General features: G+C 39.7%; 1 protein-coding gene across 3 annotated transcripts in view; it reads right to left on the reverse strand.

The window, feature by feature from the left end:
* CYTIP (cytohesin 1 interacting protein) overlaps window positions 1-16,256 on the reverse strand; it is a 31,051-nt gene extending 14,795 nt beyond the window's left edge. The window contains exons 1-7 of one of the 3 annotated variants that reach the window (XM_036092220.2): window positions 16,004-16,256; window positions 10,865-10,945; window positions 9,009-9,058; window positions 8,723-8,777; window positions 4,451-4,553; window positions 4,133-4,226; window positions 1,212-1,281 (exon numbers count right to left, since the gene is read on the reverse strand). In XM_036092220.2, the coding sequence (XP_035948113.1) occupies window positions 1,212-1,281; window positions 4,133-4,226; window positions 4,451-4,553; window positions 8,723-8,777; window positions 9,009-9,058; window positions 10,865-10,945; window positions 16,004-16,177 (627 nt within the window). In that variant the 5' untranslated portion in view covers window positions 16,178-16,256. The remainder of the gene's footprint in view (window positions 1-1,211; window positions 1,282-4,132; window positions 4,227-4,450; window positions 4,554-8,722; window positions 8,778-9,008; window positions 9,059-10,864; window positions 10,946-16,003) is intronic. The other 2 variants (XM_036092221.2, XM_078070817.1) reach the window with 2 other exon arrangements.
* Window positions 16,257-16,657: the final 401 nt, after the last annotated feature.

Here is a 16,657-nt window from a genome sequence, read left to right on the forward strand (position 1 = left end):
TAATAAAAGCTATATAAAAGTGTATGAAGAAATGATAAAATGTTTTTGAAGTACATAAAAGACCTGAATTAAAAGGTCAAGATCCTGTGTTTGAAGTAGGAAAGGTGAAAACCATAAAGATGTCAATTGATATTTATTCTATAAATGTCAATTCCTATCATAATCTGAACAGAGGAATTTTTCAAGGAATTTTACAAATTAATTCAAAATATCATAATGACAAGTAAAATGACAAGAGTATAAAACCAGTGTGGACACAGAAGGAAACAGGGTTCATTGATGAATTAGATATGGGGGGGGAGAATACAAGATAAAGGATAAACATAGTAACTCCTCTACGGTCATGGGCTCAGTAATTAAGAAGTACATACTTCATAAAGAAAATTCATAAAAGCCAGCTATTGCCAAACACAGTGCAAGTGAGCAACCTGCCTGTAAGCCATGTGGTCTCTGCTCAGACCCGCCACCTCACTGCCACGCAGGGGAGATCTCTGGGAGAAAGAGGTCAGTGCAGTCTGCAGGACCATGACTCAAATGCACACGGATGAGGGTCTGCACTTCATGGCCTGGCAGAGCCTCACCAGTCTAGCAAACTGAGATTTTCAAGACCCTCAAAGAGCCATCCCAGGGAATTTTCTCTGAACTCTGCATTGTGTACTATCTCCTGGAAACTTTTATTTTTTTTTCCCACTTAAAAGCTGATTGTGTGTTTGCCAATGAAAGTAGATTCAAGGACGGCCACAGGAGCAGAGGGAGATGATTTTTGTAGGAAGAATGAAGCAGAACAGAAGGACACAGAAGAGGACAATGGAAAAGCAAAGCTTCCAGGCCCTCCTGCACACATGCAGCACTTGGAAAAATGAGGAAAAGACCAGCAACTCCTCCTTTGTTTCCCCCATCCCCCGAACAAAATGTAAATCAAGAGAGATCACAGGTGCATTAGTGAAAAGTTCTTCAAGTGATGTGCCTTCCTGTTGCCTTCCTGAGCCTCATAGAAACACAGAAGGAGGAAGGAAGAAAGTGATTTGCACTGGTTTGTGGAGTTTAATATTCCTGTAAAGGTAATTGTGTGGCTCTTGATAATTCAGCAGTTTAGACTCATCACGACATTTCATCTTCAAGGGCTATTTCAATCCCTCAAATAGATTTTTATTCTACCACTCACACATTCAAGGATGAAAAATGTGCCTCACTGTATTAAATTAAATTACCTTTAAAACTTGCAGCTTTGCTTCAAGCTCTGCTCTTTTGAGAATCATTGTTCCATTAAGAGTCTCTATCCTGTTTTAAGAAAAAAAGGGGGGGGAGAACAGCATGAGTGATCCTTTCAAACAAGTACCATCCTTATGGAGTACTACACTTTCAGCACAGACTATACTTAAAAAAGCAATATAAATGTTATGATTCTCATGGCACTTCAAGTATCTGGACCTAGGCTGAATCTTCTGACACTATTCAGGGAAAGGAAGTGGGAAAAAAAACAAAAACAAGAACAAAAATCCCCTCGAGAGGGTGGTTGAAAGAAAAGATATTGGTTCACTTGTAAGCTGTAGCTTATTTTATAGACACCACTATATGACAATGACTATCGTTCTCTACTGGAACTCATTCTTATGGGCTCTGGCTGAATCACCTATTTTATTTGGTCAATGCTTATTGGGCATTTACCACGTGCCAGACTTTAGACACTATGCTAAGCATGAGGGGTCCAGCAATAAAACATGTAATAGGGATCTTCAAACAGTGGAATAGACATGCCATTTCTTGGAAAAGGGAAAAGTCCTTTCTTCCCCAGGATTCTAGGAAACTGTACCTCTGTAAATTGCCTTAATTTTTCAGCTAGAAAAAACAGAGCCAGAACCACTATGAGATAATAGCCTTCATATGACTCTCACATCTCAGAACCTTTTAAGTTTATAAACTTCAGTCCTAGAATTATCAGTTTAATGGTGTTCCATTTCTCCCTATACCAAATGCCTTTCTAAAAATAAAAAGACTTGTTCTATCTTGACTCATTTGATTTGTTTTGTGGGCTCATGTTGACACCTGTATTTTGACTACTAAGTCAGCAATCTGAATAAGGTAACAAATTTCATGTGTGAGTCACACACTAAGTATTTAAAATATTGGTTCAAATTCCTTCTGATAAGTAAGCTGTAACTATTGTATTAAGATGCAGAAATTTTTCAAGTCATAGTAAAACAATAGCATTAAATATGAAGACCTATTTTTCTCTATTTCTAATAGCATCATTCCCAAGATAATGAGATGATAATGCAAGCCAGGATGTTGTCTGCTTTCTCATTAGGGTGGCCTCGTCTCTGGGCATTAGTGAGGATCCTATGAATCTGTTTCAACAGGACTCTTAATGCCCATCTGACCTGCCCAAGCGATAGGTGTCCATGTGCAAAGCCACAGGCATACGTTGGTTGTTCTCTTCAGTGTTTAGACAGATGTCTCTCATTTTCCTGATTTCTGGATCTCCATTTGTCTCCACCCATTACTTCTTAATTATATTCCTGCGTTCTGCCCACTTCACCCATTTGGAACGTGGCTTTCTGATTCTCACTGCCACCTTTCCCCCTTGGATTCTATATGGCTCCAATCTCATAGATTCAAGTTTCTCTGGAGTAAAGAGCACCCCGATCCTCTACCCTGAACTCACAAGATCCACAGAGTTGGACTAAGTCCTCTACCATCAGGAGTTGTCTTTTAAAACTACTCTCGCACACACCCAGAACATCTTTGAAGTTTTAGACTAGAATCACTGAAGAGCATCCCATGGATTTTCTACTGGCAACTTGCAATGAGCAGCTGTGGGGTAGCTGAAGAGAATGGATCCTGGCATCCAGAGCAGATGGTCAAATCCTAGCCCAGTCACTTACTAGATCATTGATCTTCACTCCACCTAATGTAAGCTTCAGTCACTTTATCTATAAATAGAAATAAAACTAACCTCACAAGGTAGCTGTGAAGAATGAAGGAGGTAATGTAAGACCCAACTTGGTCAGAATAAATCCTAAGCTACTTAGCCTGATAAGACCCATGCTCTGCCCCCTGGCAAACTCCCTGCCTTTACTTCTTATACTCTCCCTAATCTACCAACTACCCATCACACTGGTTGTCTCTCTATCTCTTGGACATGCCAAGTCCATTTTGAGAATTCAGACACCGCTCTCTTTGCATGAAATGCTTTCACCAGGAGTTCACATGACCATCCCTTCTCTTTCTTTAAGTCTCAGCTCAGATTTCCCCTCCACAGAGATCTCTTTCAACACCTAAGGTACAGAGCAGTCCTCTTACTCAGTATTCTATCCCATTCCTTATTTTATTTTCTTAACAGCAGTTATCAATAATTGAAATATCAAAATTACTTCTTTTGGAGGGTCTCCTTGTCCATCTCCTCCCACAATCAATAAAGCACTATAAGAGTCTTTGTCTATGTCTCTCCTAAGCCTATTGAAAAGCTGGAAACATATTTGCTCAATAAATATCATTTAAATGATTGAGCAAATTCCATCTTTCAACTAATTACTGAAGTCTTACTAGGTTCTAAGAATGGTATGGTGGAAAGGTCAGTCAAATCTCTGGTTGAGGAGGCCACTCTCCCATTAGTAAGTCTGGAATATTAGTAAGTGTGAGTGTGTGTGTTGCAGGGCAGAGAGGATTGAGCAGACTTTTTTCTTCCTTCCAAATAAGACACTAGAAAAGAAAAACAATTGGCTTGTGGTATAAGAGAAAAACTTCAGCCCTTCTGACCTTTCATTTGTTCTAACCACAAGATTATATCAACCATGGAAATGGGACCAGTTCCTCTCTGACCAAAGAGAATATGTGCCAGTTTCATTGAATTTGACATAAAAAAAATAAATTTTCTAAATGCTATCCCTCCCACACAGACATTTGAGTTATTGATGTCCTCTGACTTCAGATGTTGACAGCATGTTCAAATTTGAGGAAACCTTGAGAAACAAAAGGAACTGATAAACAATGTCTGTACCCAATACCAAAGCTATGGTGCACTGCCTTCCTTCTTGTGATCCTGAACAAAAAGCCTATTCATTCACTCAACAGGCATTATGAAAGACGGTAACGTTTTTGAAGCCCCTACGGGAAGCAGATGGATAGTTACGTTAACAGGTTTCCTGAAGATCTGATCAGGTCAACAACTTGTTTGTGGGTAAAGCCTTCCGTGTTCACGCCATTGATATTTGCAAGGACATCACCTGGGAGATGCCAAGAAAAGTGAGTTGTTAAGATAGTTGCTTAAATAATCCCTCCTGACATGCAAATAATAAAAAAAAAAAAAAAAAAAGCAAGCCCCAAACCTTAGCAACATGAAGGAGCTAAGAAAATTCACAGCAGCAATCATATCTCAACCTTTGACATCATAAAGTTTTCTTTTCTTGCTATTTAAATAATTCCTAACACAAGCAAAGTTACAAATTACCAGTTTGCAGGCCAGCACAGTGTGCTGGGCTGTCCTCCTGGATTTTGCAAATCAGAGTGCACATCTCTGAGGAGCACAGGTTCTGGTTCTGCAGCCTGTAAGTCTGTGAAAATTAAAGTGATACATAATTACTATTCAAAAACCTCAAAATCCATGTGTCAAAGAATAAAATGGTGTTGATTACCTTAAGCAGTATAGTAGGTAAGTACAAAGAACAATTTGGAAAGGCTTTCTTGAATATGAACTGAATCAAAGATACCAATCGGGAAATTCTATGATGCAATCTGTAGCCAACCCCAACCATTAAAAAAGAGGGGGGCAGGAGGGTGCACCGGAGTGGTTCAGTCGGTTAAGCATCTGCCTTCGGCTTTGGTCCTGATCCCAGAGTCCTGGGATCCAACCCCGTGGGTTCCCTGCTCAGCAGGGAGCCTGCTTCTCCCTCTCCCTCTGCCTGCAGCTCCCTCCGCCCCCACTCGTGCTCTCTCCCTCTCTCTCTCTCTCAAATAAGTAAGTAAAATCTTTAAAAAAAAAAAAAAAATCCCAGCTTGAGGGAGAAAGTAGGAATAAGACTGGTTTAAGATTTTGTATGTTCAAGCCTAAGAGACCACCTGATGCTCTCATTATTACATATCTATTAAGAAAAATCAGGTCTCTTATTTCCCAATGGGATAAAACAATAGAAGCCAAAAGCAAAGAGAAAAATCTCTGTGTAGTTCTCCCAAGCTAAAGCACTCATTACAGCAGCATATGGAACAGTACACATCCAGGAAGGGAGATATGCCAACAATAATTATTTTAAATCAGAGCTCTGCAAATAATGACAATCTGCCCTGCATTTTTTCAAAAGTACTATAATCGACACGATCACCTTCTTGTCTAAGTGCTCTCTGCTGTGCCTGCCCTGAATACGCATCGGTTCATTAGTCACCCAACCAAATTAGAAAAACTTATGCTTCATCTCTCGCCTCAGTTTGGCAAAAGCAGCTTGGTTTTGTTTTTGTTTTTATTTTTGTGTCAAATTGTACCAAGAATACTGCATAAATATTGCTAGAGAGAGTGGCCCAATGACCTATAACAAACAGATTTGTATTTTTCACACATCTAAGTTATGAAGCCTAGTTCCATTTAGAATCAAAATCAGCACCTGAGTTAAGTAATCTGATTCCTAAAATTAAACCACATTACAGCACGGCTTCCTTGTGGAGAAGTTAATGTCTGATGTTCATTCTTTCTTACTTTACGGACACACAGCCTCCAGAACCCAGAAGTCAGTCACATGCAAGCAACTCCTAGAAACTTGACTTTGTTAATATCTAAGGAATTTCTATTCTCTCTGCGAGGCATTTAGAGGCATTTGGAATCCCTGTATGGTAAATGTAGAAGGGACCTCTTAAAGATCATTTAACATCCTTCCCATCTATGGCAGAGATCTCTTTAACAGCTTTTCTGCCGGGAAGTCTTCTTGCTAGAGCCTGGACCCTTCCAGGAATGGAAAGGTGATCCGGTTCATGAGGTACATGGGCCAAAGCTCTAACAGTCATTCCTCTGGGAAACCACTGTTACAACAATTTTTATTATCGGTGAGCATCTACTCTCCAGGTACAGTGACCAAAGTGAGTACAGTGAGGGGGAAACGCGTTGATTTACACAGCCGGGATATATGTTTGCAACCAGTGTAAAACATGTGGGTTGGGGATAAAGAAGAAAAGGCAGAGGCCCCAACGTTATGAATGGAAATAGTCAAATATTTCTCTCTCTCACCCCGTCTTCCAGGTCCCATTTTTAGAAGCCAATGACAAAATAATCCCCTGCATTTCTTAGAGATACAAAAGTCACACTATGCTCTCTCAGGCCCAGTGACTTTAATGCTAACGCCTTCCATTGGCTGATCTACTGGTACCAGGCACGTTACTAAGTACTTTATAAGATGTGTTATTTCATTTGAAACTCCTAAAAACCCCACAAGGCAGCACTGAGAGAGCATGACTTTAGTATGTATGAATCTAACGTTTGTCTTGCTCCCATACAGCATGATTCTCACTAGCAGTATAAAATTAGCACCCATGGAAATCCAAAAAGGAGGTGGACTTGTTTCTTTTCCAACATGCCCTTCACTCGGGAGACCAGGCCCCAAATACACATTAACAATGGGCACACAGTAGGGGGACCTGAGGCTCTATCTGGTCTTCAAAAAGTTCCCAGGGCATTTCCCCTATTTGGTGACTACTGCTAAAGGATAGATTAGGGGGTGGAGGTGGCAATGGAAAGCATACACTAAATGGGAATCGGCAGAAGAATGGGTTCCTACTTCCCTGGAACAGGCTGCAGTTCAGAAGGGAAATCCTTGGCTCGTGTTGATCTACAAAGGTTCAAGGTGCTGTAGCCTGCTGTCCAGTACTGATAGTTTTGACTCTTGCTTCACATAGAGTTGGCATTCACGGTATGGGGGAGAAACACGGGGGAAATAGTGACCTATATCATAGAAGAGCGAGAAAAAAGATCCCCATTTGTTGCACTAAATAGGGTAAGTGAGTAGTCATTGATCCTGTTTCCAGTAGCAACTGCTACACCTCCTGTGGGTAATTCTCATTCAAAAAGAAGCAGTCACAAAAAGCACCATCTCTCCACAACAGAAAGGGAGTGTTTCGTGTGAATGGGGAAGAAGTGAGAGTACTATGCTTCTAAAGCCTGATAGAAAAATTATAGATTTCACCAAATTTAAAAGTAGAATAATTCAGAAAGTAGAAAGTATCTTTCTTCCTCCTATAGCCTTCTCCCTAGTCATGATAGCTAGAGTTCCATTTTGTTTTGTTTCTTTATTAAGAAAGCATGTTTTACTTGGCAGTTTCCTGTTCCTAATCTTCAAATACACATGACTTTCCAATATGGGGGTTGATATTCGGTCACCAAAGTTTTCTAAAAGCAGCACCAAAGCTAAGACCTAAAAGCTGATGTGCAGTGCAAAAGTATGATTATGCAAAAGACATAAAAAAGAAATGCAAAAGTGTGATGGAAGAAAAAAAAACAATAATACTTAAGCTATTACTGTTGGACTTAATTGGATTAGACTTCATTTGACCTAACTCACCATCTTTACAAATATGGCCACGAAAGAGCAGACAGCAAATGAGAAATGAAATTCTTAGGTTATTAGAAATAGAAACCTATGGGAGGGGGGGAATCGGAGGGGGAGAAGAACCATGAGAGACGATGGACTCTAAAAAACAAACTGAGGATTCTAGAGGGGAGGAGGGTGGGAGGTTGGGTTAGCCTGGTGATGGGTATTAAAGAGGGCATGTTCTGCATGGAGCACTGGGTGTCATACACAAACAATGAATCATGGAACACTACATCAAAAACTAATGATGTAATGTATGGTGATTTTTAAAAAAGAGAGAAATAGAAACCTATAAAGACTCTTAGAAATTTCCTAGAGCATGAGATAATATGCAAGTAGCTCCAACTTTTCTAAAATGTTTCAAATAATAATTATAAGATGTTGTCATTAAGAAAAAGGTCCAGGGGCACCTGGGGCCCTCAGTCCATTAAGCCTCTGACTCTTGGTTTCAGCTCAGGTCATGATCTTAGGGTTGTGAGATCGAGCTCCACGTGGGGCTCCATGCTCAGGATGGTCTGCTTGGGATTCTCTCTCCCTCTCCCTCTGCCCTTCCCCCTGCTCATGCACACACACGCTCTCTGTCTGTCTCTCAAAATAAATAAATCTTAAAAAAAAGATAAAAGTCCTAATTTCTTCTTTATATCTGAGATGAAATCTTTAGTATTTTAAAATGTAACAGGGGTTATATATGAATACATGCAGTCCCATACACACAAATCTACATGTTTTCAAGTATTTCTTGAATACCAAAGTATAGATTTAAAATCTGATCTACAGTATAAAAATGATTATGCAAAACACATCTGAAATGCAAATATATAAAAATGCACATCTGTAAAGAGTATTTCACTTTCTTATTTGAGACCTGGCCGATATCAAGTATTTCAGGTCAGTCTCAGACTTACAGGAAAACTAAAGCAACTAAGAGCAAGTTGCTGAGCATGTCTCAGGGGTTTTATTTTAACTGCTTCAATGTTTTCTTTCCTTGATGGTACCTAGCCTACTGAAACACTACCCCAAACAAACCACTGCACATTGAATAAAAGTCACAGTGTTCATCACTCTCTAATCCTGACTTCACTCTTGCCTTGCAAATATCACACTACCAGCACCACTTTCTTCATTAAAAGTCTGGAAAATTGAAAACTGCCCACCTGAATTTCAAATCCAAACATTCCATTATCTTGCTTTTCCACGGTAATGAGCTTTCTGTAATAAAACATTAAAAATATGCATGAAGATCAAAGCATCACATTTGGCACATTCTTATCATGAAATAACTATCACAATTACAGATGACTGACATTCAGGTAAACTGTAGTATGTAAGACTGTGTGTTTGTGTGTGTGTGTGTGTGTGTGTGTGTGTGCACGTGTGTGTGTGTGTGTGTGTGTTAGTGCATGCTGCTAGGAGACCAAAAAAATTCATGAATCTCTTTACCTTTGAGACCAGGAAAAGTCACCTAAAGAACTTGATCTTGTCAAAGCAAGCTGAAAAATATAACAAGCACACAGTTATCAAAAGGTCCTAAGACACATCTATAAAATGTTCTAAATCACAAAGGACTTTGTTCTTTATCACCTTCTTTGGCCCAGCTCTGGGAAATTGTTACGTAAAGGTGGTAATTTCCATTCTCTATTGGTAGCAAAGGAGAGCCCAGAAAGGGAACATTCAAGCACTAAAAGGCTAAAAAGAGGCTCAGATAATAATACACCGTGGCAAAAGAGTTCGTGTAATGTGGCAAAACTCCAAAGCTTCCAAAAAGAATGTCATATCTAATCTGTATTGAAAAGAGCCCCTGAAAGATTAACCAGAGCAATTTATAATCACACGGAAATCCAAAGAAAACAACACCCATAGAATGGCATATAAAATACTTGATAGTTTTTTGAGATACTGATGAAAGGACTGTATTTACTATAATAGTTCAATGTGTTGCTGTTTTTAGGAGGATATAATAATCTCTAAAGAACCAACACATACACAGAAATACAACTGAGGTGAAACCAGGGACTCAAAACCTCAATTCTGTTTTATGATTTATCTTTGCAATAGTTTTGGAAAAGTGCAATGAGATTTCCAGCCAAGAAAGGAAAGGAACCTCAAAATGGTATGAACCGTATGAATACTATCACCTTCACTCTCCTGCATGTTTTGGAAAAAGATCATATAGACATAAACTCCCAGGATATATTCTACCCCTGTAAGTAGGAAAAATAAGCAAAAGGAAGCATCTTGTTTTTCAGGTGATTGCTGTGAGTGTGTGTGTTTTTATTTTATTCCTTTAGGAATTAACACAAGTTAATTAACCCTTTCTCAAGTCTTGGTCCAGGGACCCAAAATGTCAGCTTACAGTACTAGCTAAACCATGGTGTTTCACTGTCACTCTGATATGCTTGTCATCGATCAGTGAGTACATTAAAAAATGTCAGGAGATGAACACATAGTCCAAACACATACAAATATATACTCTCAATACATAGTCCAAACAAATACAAATAAGACAAATAGAGGATGAAAAACAGGATAAAAACGCATAAAAGAAATTAATGCACACACAAAAAAATCCTTATTAAGGCATTTGTTTGGAGAGAAGCCTATATCACTGTTAATGAATTTGAGTTACCAAGTAGCAAATGCCAGCATTCTCACAAACTTTCTGGAATGGCTCAGAGTTCAGAATTCGCCTATTGATCAATAAAGCTACTGTAAAGAGGAGCTGATCTTCTCTCATTGATTTGATGTAAATTAATTACATTTTGTAATTCCTTGTCTTTTCAGTTCTGGACCTCAGACCATTTATATCATCCTGAAGACTGCACCAGGAAGGCTCAGCCCCAAAAAGAGTCTCTAGTTTTGTTAAAAAGTATTATTTATTTTCAATTTGTAAGGACTAACTGTAGAAGGCCTCCAACAATTTGTATGGTTTGTTTCAGCCTGATTTGTCTTACCTACCACAGACATGGGCGGGGACCACTCAGCTATGCAATGGGGCCACCTTCGTATGGAGGAGAGTGATAAACTTGACATTCCCAAGCATTCTCATCTCTCCAGTATACTGTACTCACATTGTCTTAATCTGTTTTCATTATTTGTATCTGCCTGGCTTTTACTCTTATTTCCAATTTTAAGGTACTTAGGTAGGTCATATCTACTTACGTTATCTGTTATCGTAACTAGGGTTTCTATTTAAAAAATACTACCCTTGACTATCAATATTCATCGTATCATTCAGATATTCATATATGAGGAGACATGTATGTGTGTTTATATACAGGGTATGCTGGATCAAATACCTCAGTTCTGAGCATCATTATCCGTATCCTTTGGGCCTCTTGGGGAATGTACTTGTTATTCCCCTGTGCCTGGTGCAAGGCCTGGAATAGAGTGGAAACTTAAAAATAGCTAAATAGACAAACAGAAGTAAACTACTAGACACCAATATAAGTAACTAAGTAGTGGTGAAAGATCAAATGCAGGAGGAATGTGTTAAAATACTTTTCAACTTTGTTCTTCAGCAAATTTTAAATATTCACAGGAAAATCTCAAGGGTAATCATTAAAAATACAGAATTAAATTTAAAAAATCCAAAACATGTGGCAACATTAAAAATGAAAATCAAGTCAAAAAATAAGATCAAAAAAAAAAAATCTCAATCCAAAAACAACAAGAACCATAGAGAAAGGACTAATAGAAAGCAAAGGAAGTTAGTAATGCTTTAATACATAACCACCAAATGAATAAATGGTAGCAAGAATTAATGAGTTATTAAAATTTCCAACCTTTCCTCAGCAATTTTAAATGCCCTTTTGCCAGGGAAATAATCATAATATTGATGGGAACCTCAAGATTCCATCTGGCCCACCTGCAATCTGCCTTCTAAATAACAATAATAAAAAAAAAAATTATATTTAAATTCAAATCTAAAATCTTTTAAGTCCACAAGACAAATCCAAGACCTCCACACAGAAGGAAACTGCCCCACCTTTCTCCTGCTAACCTTTCTATCTAGCTAATTGACTAGTTGAAAATATTTGCCTAGCACAACGTGAGATGCATGGCAGAGACTCAATTCCTGTGGACTGACTGATTTGGGTTATCAGTGACACACAAAAAAATCAGACTAAGTCAAAGTATAAATTAGTTTCTACTCTGGATGAGCGATGAACCTCTCTTCGGCACCTAATATTTAAATAAAAAAGAATTTAAATAAATTAGGTACCATCAAATTCTCTGACACGTGCCACATCTTGACACAAAGCCTACTCGTCTTTGATCTGGGCTGTCAGACTCAGGCGAAGTGGAAAGGAAGGTTCTCAGGGTTCCACCTTGCTCACACACCAAATTATCTGCCGAAGTGGGAGGAAGTATGCCTAAGGCCTTATGGAAGGTCTCACGCTTTGGAAAACGTATTGCCCACAGCCCTTCTCCTAGAGTGAGCTGTCCTGTTCTCAGATCCAACCAGTGGGGGCCGCGCTCCCGAATGCCCTCCCAGCCAGAGCGTCTTCTCAGGGTGGCAGTGCAAGACGCACGAATAAGGAGCTGGTATGTGACGAACGGTATATGCTGGCAACAGCTGTCTTTTATTACACATTATCTAATATGAGAAATCTAGGTTTGGCGATTTGGCAGGCCTGCAAACTACACATTCAATTACCACTGATGATTAAGACAAAGCTCCTTAACCCCTTGCTGCCACTAATAGAAAGATGCCTGGGGGTGAGCTTACGATTCCTCTTCTTTTTGTTTTTAGTCAGATGACTTAAAAGATCAGGCATTAATATTCAAAATGTAATTTTTGCTGCTATGCAGTGATTCACAGTGCCCCTCTTCAGTAGGACACGAAGACCAAATATTTCAGCTGTCAGTTTGCAAAAGATATGGGTCATCTGTAGCTCAGAGAGCTAGCAGGCCAGGAGGAGCTCCAAGTTCAGTATTGTAGCCACTTCAGCTGTTAAGTAACAGATTGTTACTTCCTGGTCCCCACTCAGTGAACTCACTTCCTGAAAGTATCGGGGGTGGGGAGGGGATACTTACTAACAGGGAAGGTGTTTCTTTTGTTTTTATTGTGTCAAGCCTCCACAAATTATGTGCCCTGCTCACTTTTGAGTCCCTGCCTCCCTCCCCCTGATTCTTCCATGAATATGGCTTTTTTTGTTCCTGTTTCCCTTTTAAGCCAGGAGCCTTGGGATAGCAGGGCTCTGCAGACTATTCTAAGATACTTGCTTAATGGAGCTGACTTCAGTTTCCTAACTTGTAAGTGCCCTTAAGGAACCCAAATAAAAGTCCCAGCTTCCCAAGAAAGTCTCATTGTGGACTCATGAGCTCCTTTTCCAAGAAAAACTGTGGGCTATTGATTCCAAGCATGTCACAATACGGATTAGAGGACACTTTTCAAATTCTTTAGTAGTGAAATTAATAGTTTTCTACCTCAAGTATTCATTAGATGATCCAAATACCTTGTAGTTAGGAACACTTGGGAGCTTTGGTAACAGATGGGTGTGCGGCCAGAAATCAGGTGAAAGCCCCCGAAGGGCAGAATCCACCCCAGAAATACACGCTTTGCAAAATTCTGTATCTGAGCTTTTAAGTGAAATCGCCCTTTCAGAAGGTGCCTATTGAGCAATAATTCGATAACGGGAAGACTGTCAGGCAAAGGCAGCCTGTGCTACCACTGAGGCACAGTCCAGCTTCCTGCCTGGTCCGCAGGTCCCTGGCTCTCGTCGCAGCTTTTGGTGAACTCCGCCTTCCAAACGCAGCTTACTACCCTCGGGGCTCATCAGGCACAAGCACTACTCCTTTGCCATCACGACATTTATAAAGCCTCTCCTTATTTCCTCTGGTCTCCTTTCCACCGTGTTTTCCATTGCAGGGATTTTTTCTCCCCTAAAATTATGTGCAGAGGTAGAAGCTGTACTGCGGTGTCTGTCACCTCCTGCAAATACAGGTATAGAGGGAATATGCACACACACAAGTCTATTTTTAAGCAATTCTGAGTGTAAACACCCAAATGCTTCTGACAATTAATCTGAAACTACAGGCTCACCAGATAGAGCTTTGCAGAAACCAAAGCCAGCAATAACAAGAAGTACGAATTGTTGACGTCAGCCCTGAAAGTGTTGAAAATAACAGTGGGCAGAGAGACACCTGCTCGTGGGATTGCCTCACAGGGATCTTGTTGCCTGCAATTTGGTCGGTGCAAAATGGGTGATTATTCTCTAAAAACCACTTAAAAGAAATGAACATCCATTTGGAAAATTCTGAAATGTTGGGATAAACTTACATCAAGTCTCATTGATGAGAATTGTACAGAACCCTAAGTATCATGTAGAAGAGGTTTTGTTTTTGTGTTTTTTTTTTTCCTTACAGTAATTCTCACAACAGGAAGAAAAAGCTCTTCGAATAGGAGTTTACTATGGGAAAGAACATGAGAAAAGGGAGAAGAGAGGACCTAAAAAGAGGAGAACATCAGATAAATTCATTGGTGTGGGAATGTGTGCACGTGCATGTTCACGAGTATATGTTATCTACATATGCACAATGAGTGTGTTCCATCTCCCTCCATCTCTCTCACAGTCTCCTTCCAATAACCTCCTACTGACTGCCTTCTCTTAGTCCACGCTGTCTTAACCCATGCTTAAAACCAGATGTGACTCTTCCATCTTCACTGCCTTTCACAGCCAAGTCTCTGGGTCTCCTCTCCATTCCGTCCATTTCCTCTTTCTCCAACTACTGCAAAAGTTGCTCCCTCGCCACTCATCCCTACCCACTTACCGACACACCACGTTTCTAGAGTGAGGTTCCCAAAACCCTCTCCTGCTCAAACACACCCTGTGGCTTCCTGTGCTGGTCAAATGACTGCATCCTCGGGAGAAGTGCTCAAGTGTTTCATAAAGCAGCCCAGCTCCAAGGTCTCCCCTCCCCTCCCACAGACACTTACTGGGTCCTCTGGACACAATAATGTGCTGTTATCTCAATGTGCCCCAAAGGTCCCCAAATCTGTGCCTCAGCATTAATTATTGCCTTGCTCTAGAATACCCCTCAATCACTGGAATATCTGTCCTTCAAGGTTATATTAAAAGGCGTGTCCCTGGATTAGAGCATTTATGTTGTATAATGCCTATTCATTTGTTCTGCCTACTGAATTGTTAACCCTACAAGGCCAGGAAACGTGTTCTTCTCATCTCTATACCTCCTACACTGCTCTATATCTGAAACCTGAATAAAGATCTTGGTGCTTCCCACAGCTGCTTTATTTTCAGGCAAGTAGTAAATTGATAGAAGTGTTCATCATTTGATTAAGCTTAATGTCATAAAAGCATTTGGGATTAAAAAGATCAAAAATCCGAACCATGGCAAATTATGCCCTTATCTTCATTGTGAAAAATAATGAGGAATCAGCTACATACATCACTGAGAAAAGATCACGACTCTCCCTCTATGCTTTAACTCTCTAATCCTGAAATTAGAAGGTTTAAGAGGAGCCCGTGATGTGCAGTAGGATTTAAGGGCAAAACTTCATGCTTTAAAGCAATTCTAATTCTAAATTCAGATATGTACTTGGAGCATGATAGCAAGTTATATAACCAAAACCTGAAGAGGTTAAAAAATTGTTTTAAACATTGGAAATCATAGAATGAAAGAAACTAACTCAACTGGACATGGATTTTTCTAAATAAGTTTTCATCTCTAGGGAAATACCTTGCAGTACAAATAAAAACGATAGCATAATTTTTGAGCACATACTACATGTCAGTCACTGTGTTAAGCACTGCCCACTTCCTCACTTAAGCCACAGAAGAGCTCCTTAGGGTGGGTCAGTTGTTATCTCCATTATAGAAAAAAGAAAACTAAATCTTAGAGGGGCAAATGAATTGTCCAAGGTCCCACAGCTAAGAAGTGACTGCGCTGGTATTCCATCGGCCATTCACTTATCTAATAAAAGCCTTAATTCCTAATAGCGTTAGGAATGTGCCTGTACCCCAGCCCTGAAAATAATTTAGTCAACAAAATTTGTCCTGAAGAAAAAGTGCTCTCCTTGGATTGGAAATGACTATCAAGGAGTGAAGCCAGGAGAAAGGAATCAATGAGACACGTGGGGGTGGGGGGGGGAATCAATAATTCTCAAACTGGCCATGTCTATATGAACTAAGTTCGATGCACTTAATGATTTTCCTTTTACTTCAACACCTCTTCAAATGAGAAAAACAATCTTCTTTTAAGTTTTGCCTTGAAAATTTTTTTTATATTATGGTCTTAAATCTTTTGGACTAGTCCACAAGCTCTCTGGGCTCCCTGTCTCCTTCCTCACCCATACTCTTAGTGACTAATTCCAAAGCCTCTAAAATACAATTTCGGTGTGAAGTCAGACAAACACATCAACTCTGCTCTCAAGAGAACATGAACACTCTGAAAGTACAAAACAGTAATCATACCTGCTTTCTTCCCCGAGGCAAAGTAGCCACAGTGTCTGCCAGCATTTGAATCCTTCTATTATCATCCATTCGGAAGCTGCCCGTGAGCGGGGAGTAAGAGTTATATGCTGGACCAGCACAGTAGTCCACCAAATTGCCATTGCAGCTCTGTTGCATGAGTCTTTGTAAAGACATTGTGAATAAAGATTACTCCAGCTCGCACATGGTTGAGTGGCCTTGCAGGATGGGGGAAGCTAAAAACTCTCTGACGAGTAATCAAAAGTAGCAAAGCAGAAAAAGCCCATGTGACTTCTGTGGTTTTAGGTACTTGTTACACAAACCCTATCTTGCAGTTCACTCCCATTTCTCAACGTTTTTTTCTTTAAGCCCCTGGAAGAAACTAGTTTTACCATTTAAAAAAAAAAAAAAAACAACTTATTTTTTTTCTCTTTCAAACAGCCAGAACTCTCATGCTTTTATGTTCTACAGCAAGTTTTGTTCAAAACACCATCTGCCTTTTTTTTTTAAAGGAAGAAAGAAAAATTTCCCCAAGTTCTGCCATGTGTTACCCACCCATTCTCCTACTCACTATGGCAGTGCAATGTCAAAGTCAGGATATGCAGACATTGAGTTCTTGTGGATATAAGCAAGAATTACAGGGTCCAGTCATAATGT

This window comes from Halichoerus grypus, chromosome 4 (genome assembly GCF_964656455.1).
Source record: "Halichoerus grypus chromosome 4, mHalGry1.hap1.1, whole genome shotgun sequence".
Classification (NCBI taxonomy): domain Eukaryota; kingdom Metazoa; phylum Chordata; class Mammalia; order Carnivora; family Phocidae; genus Halichoerus; species Halichoerus grypus.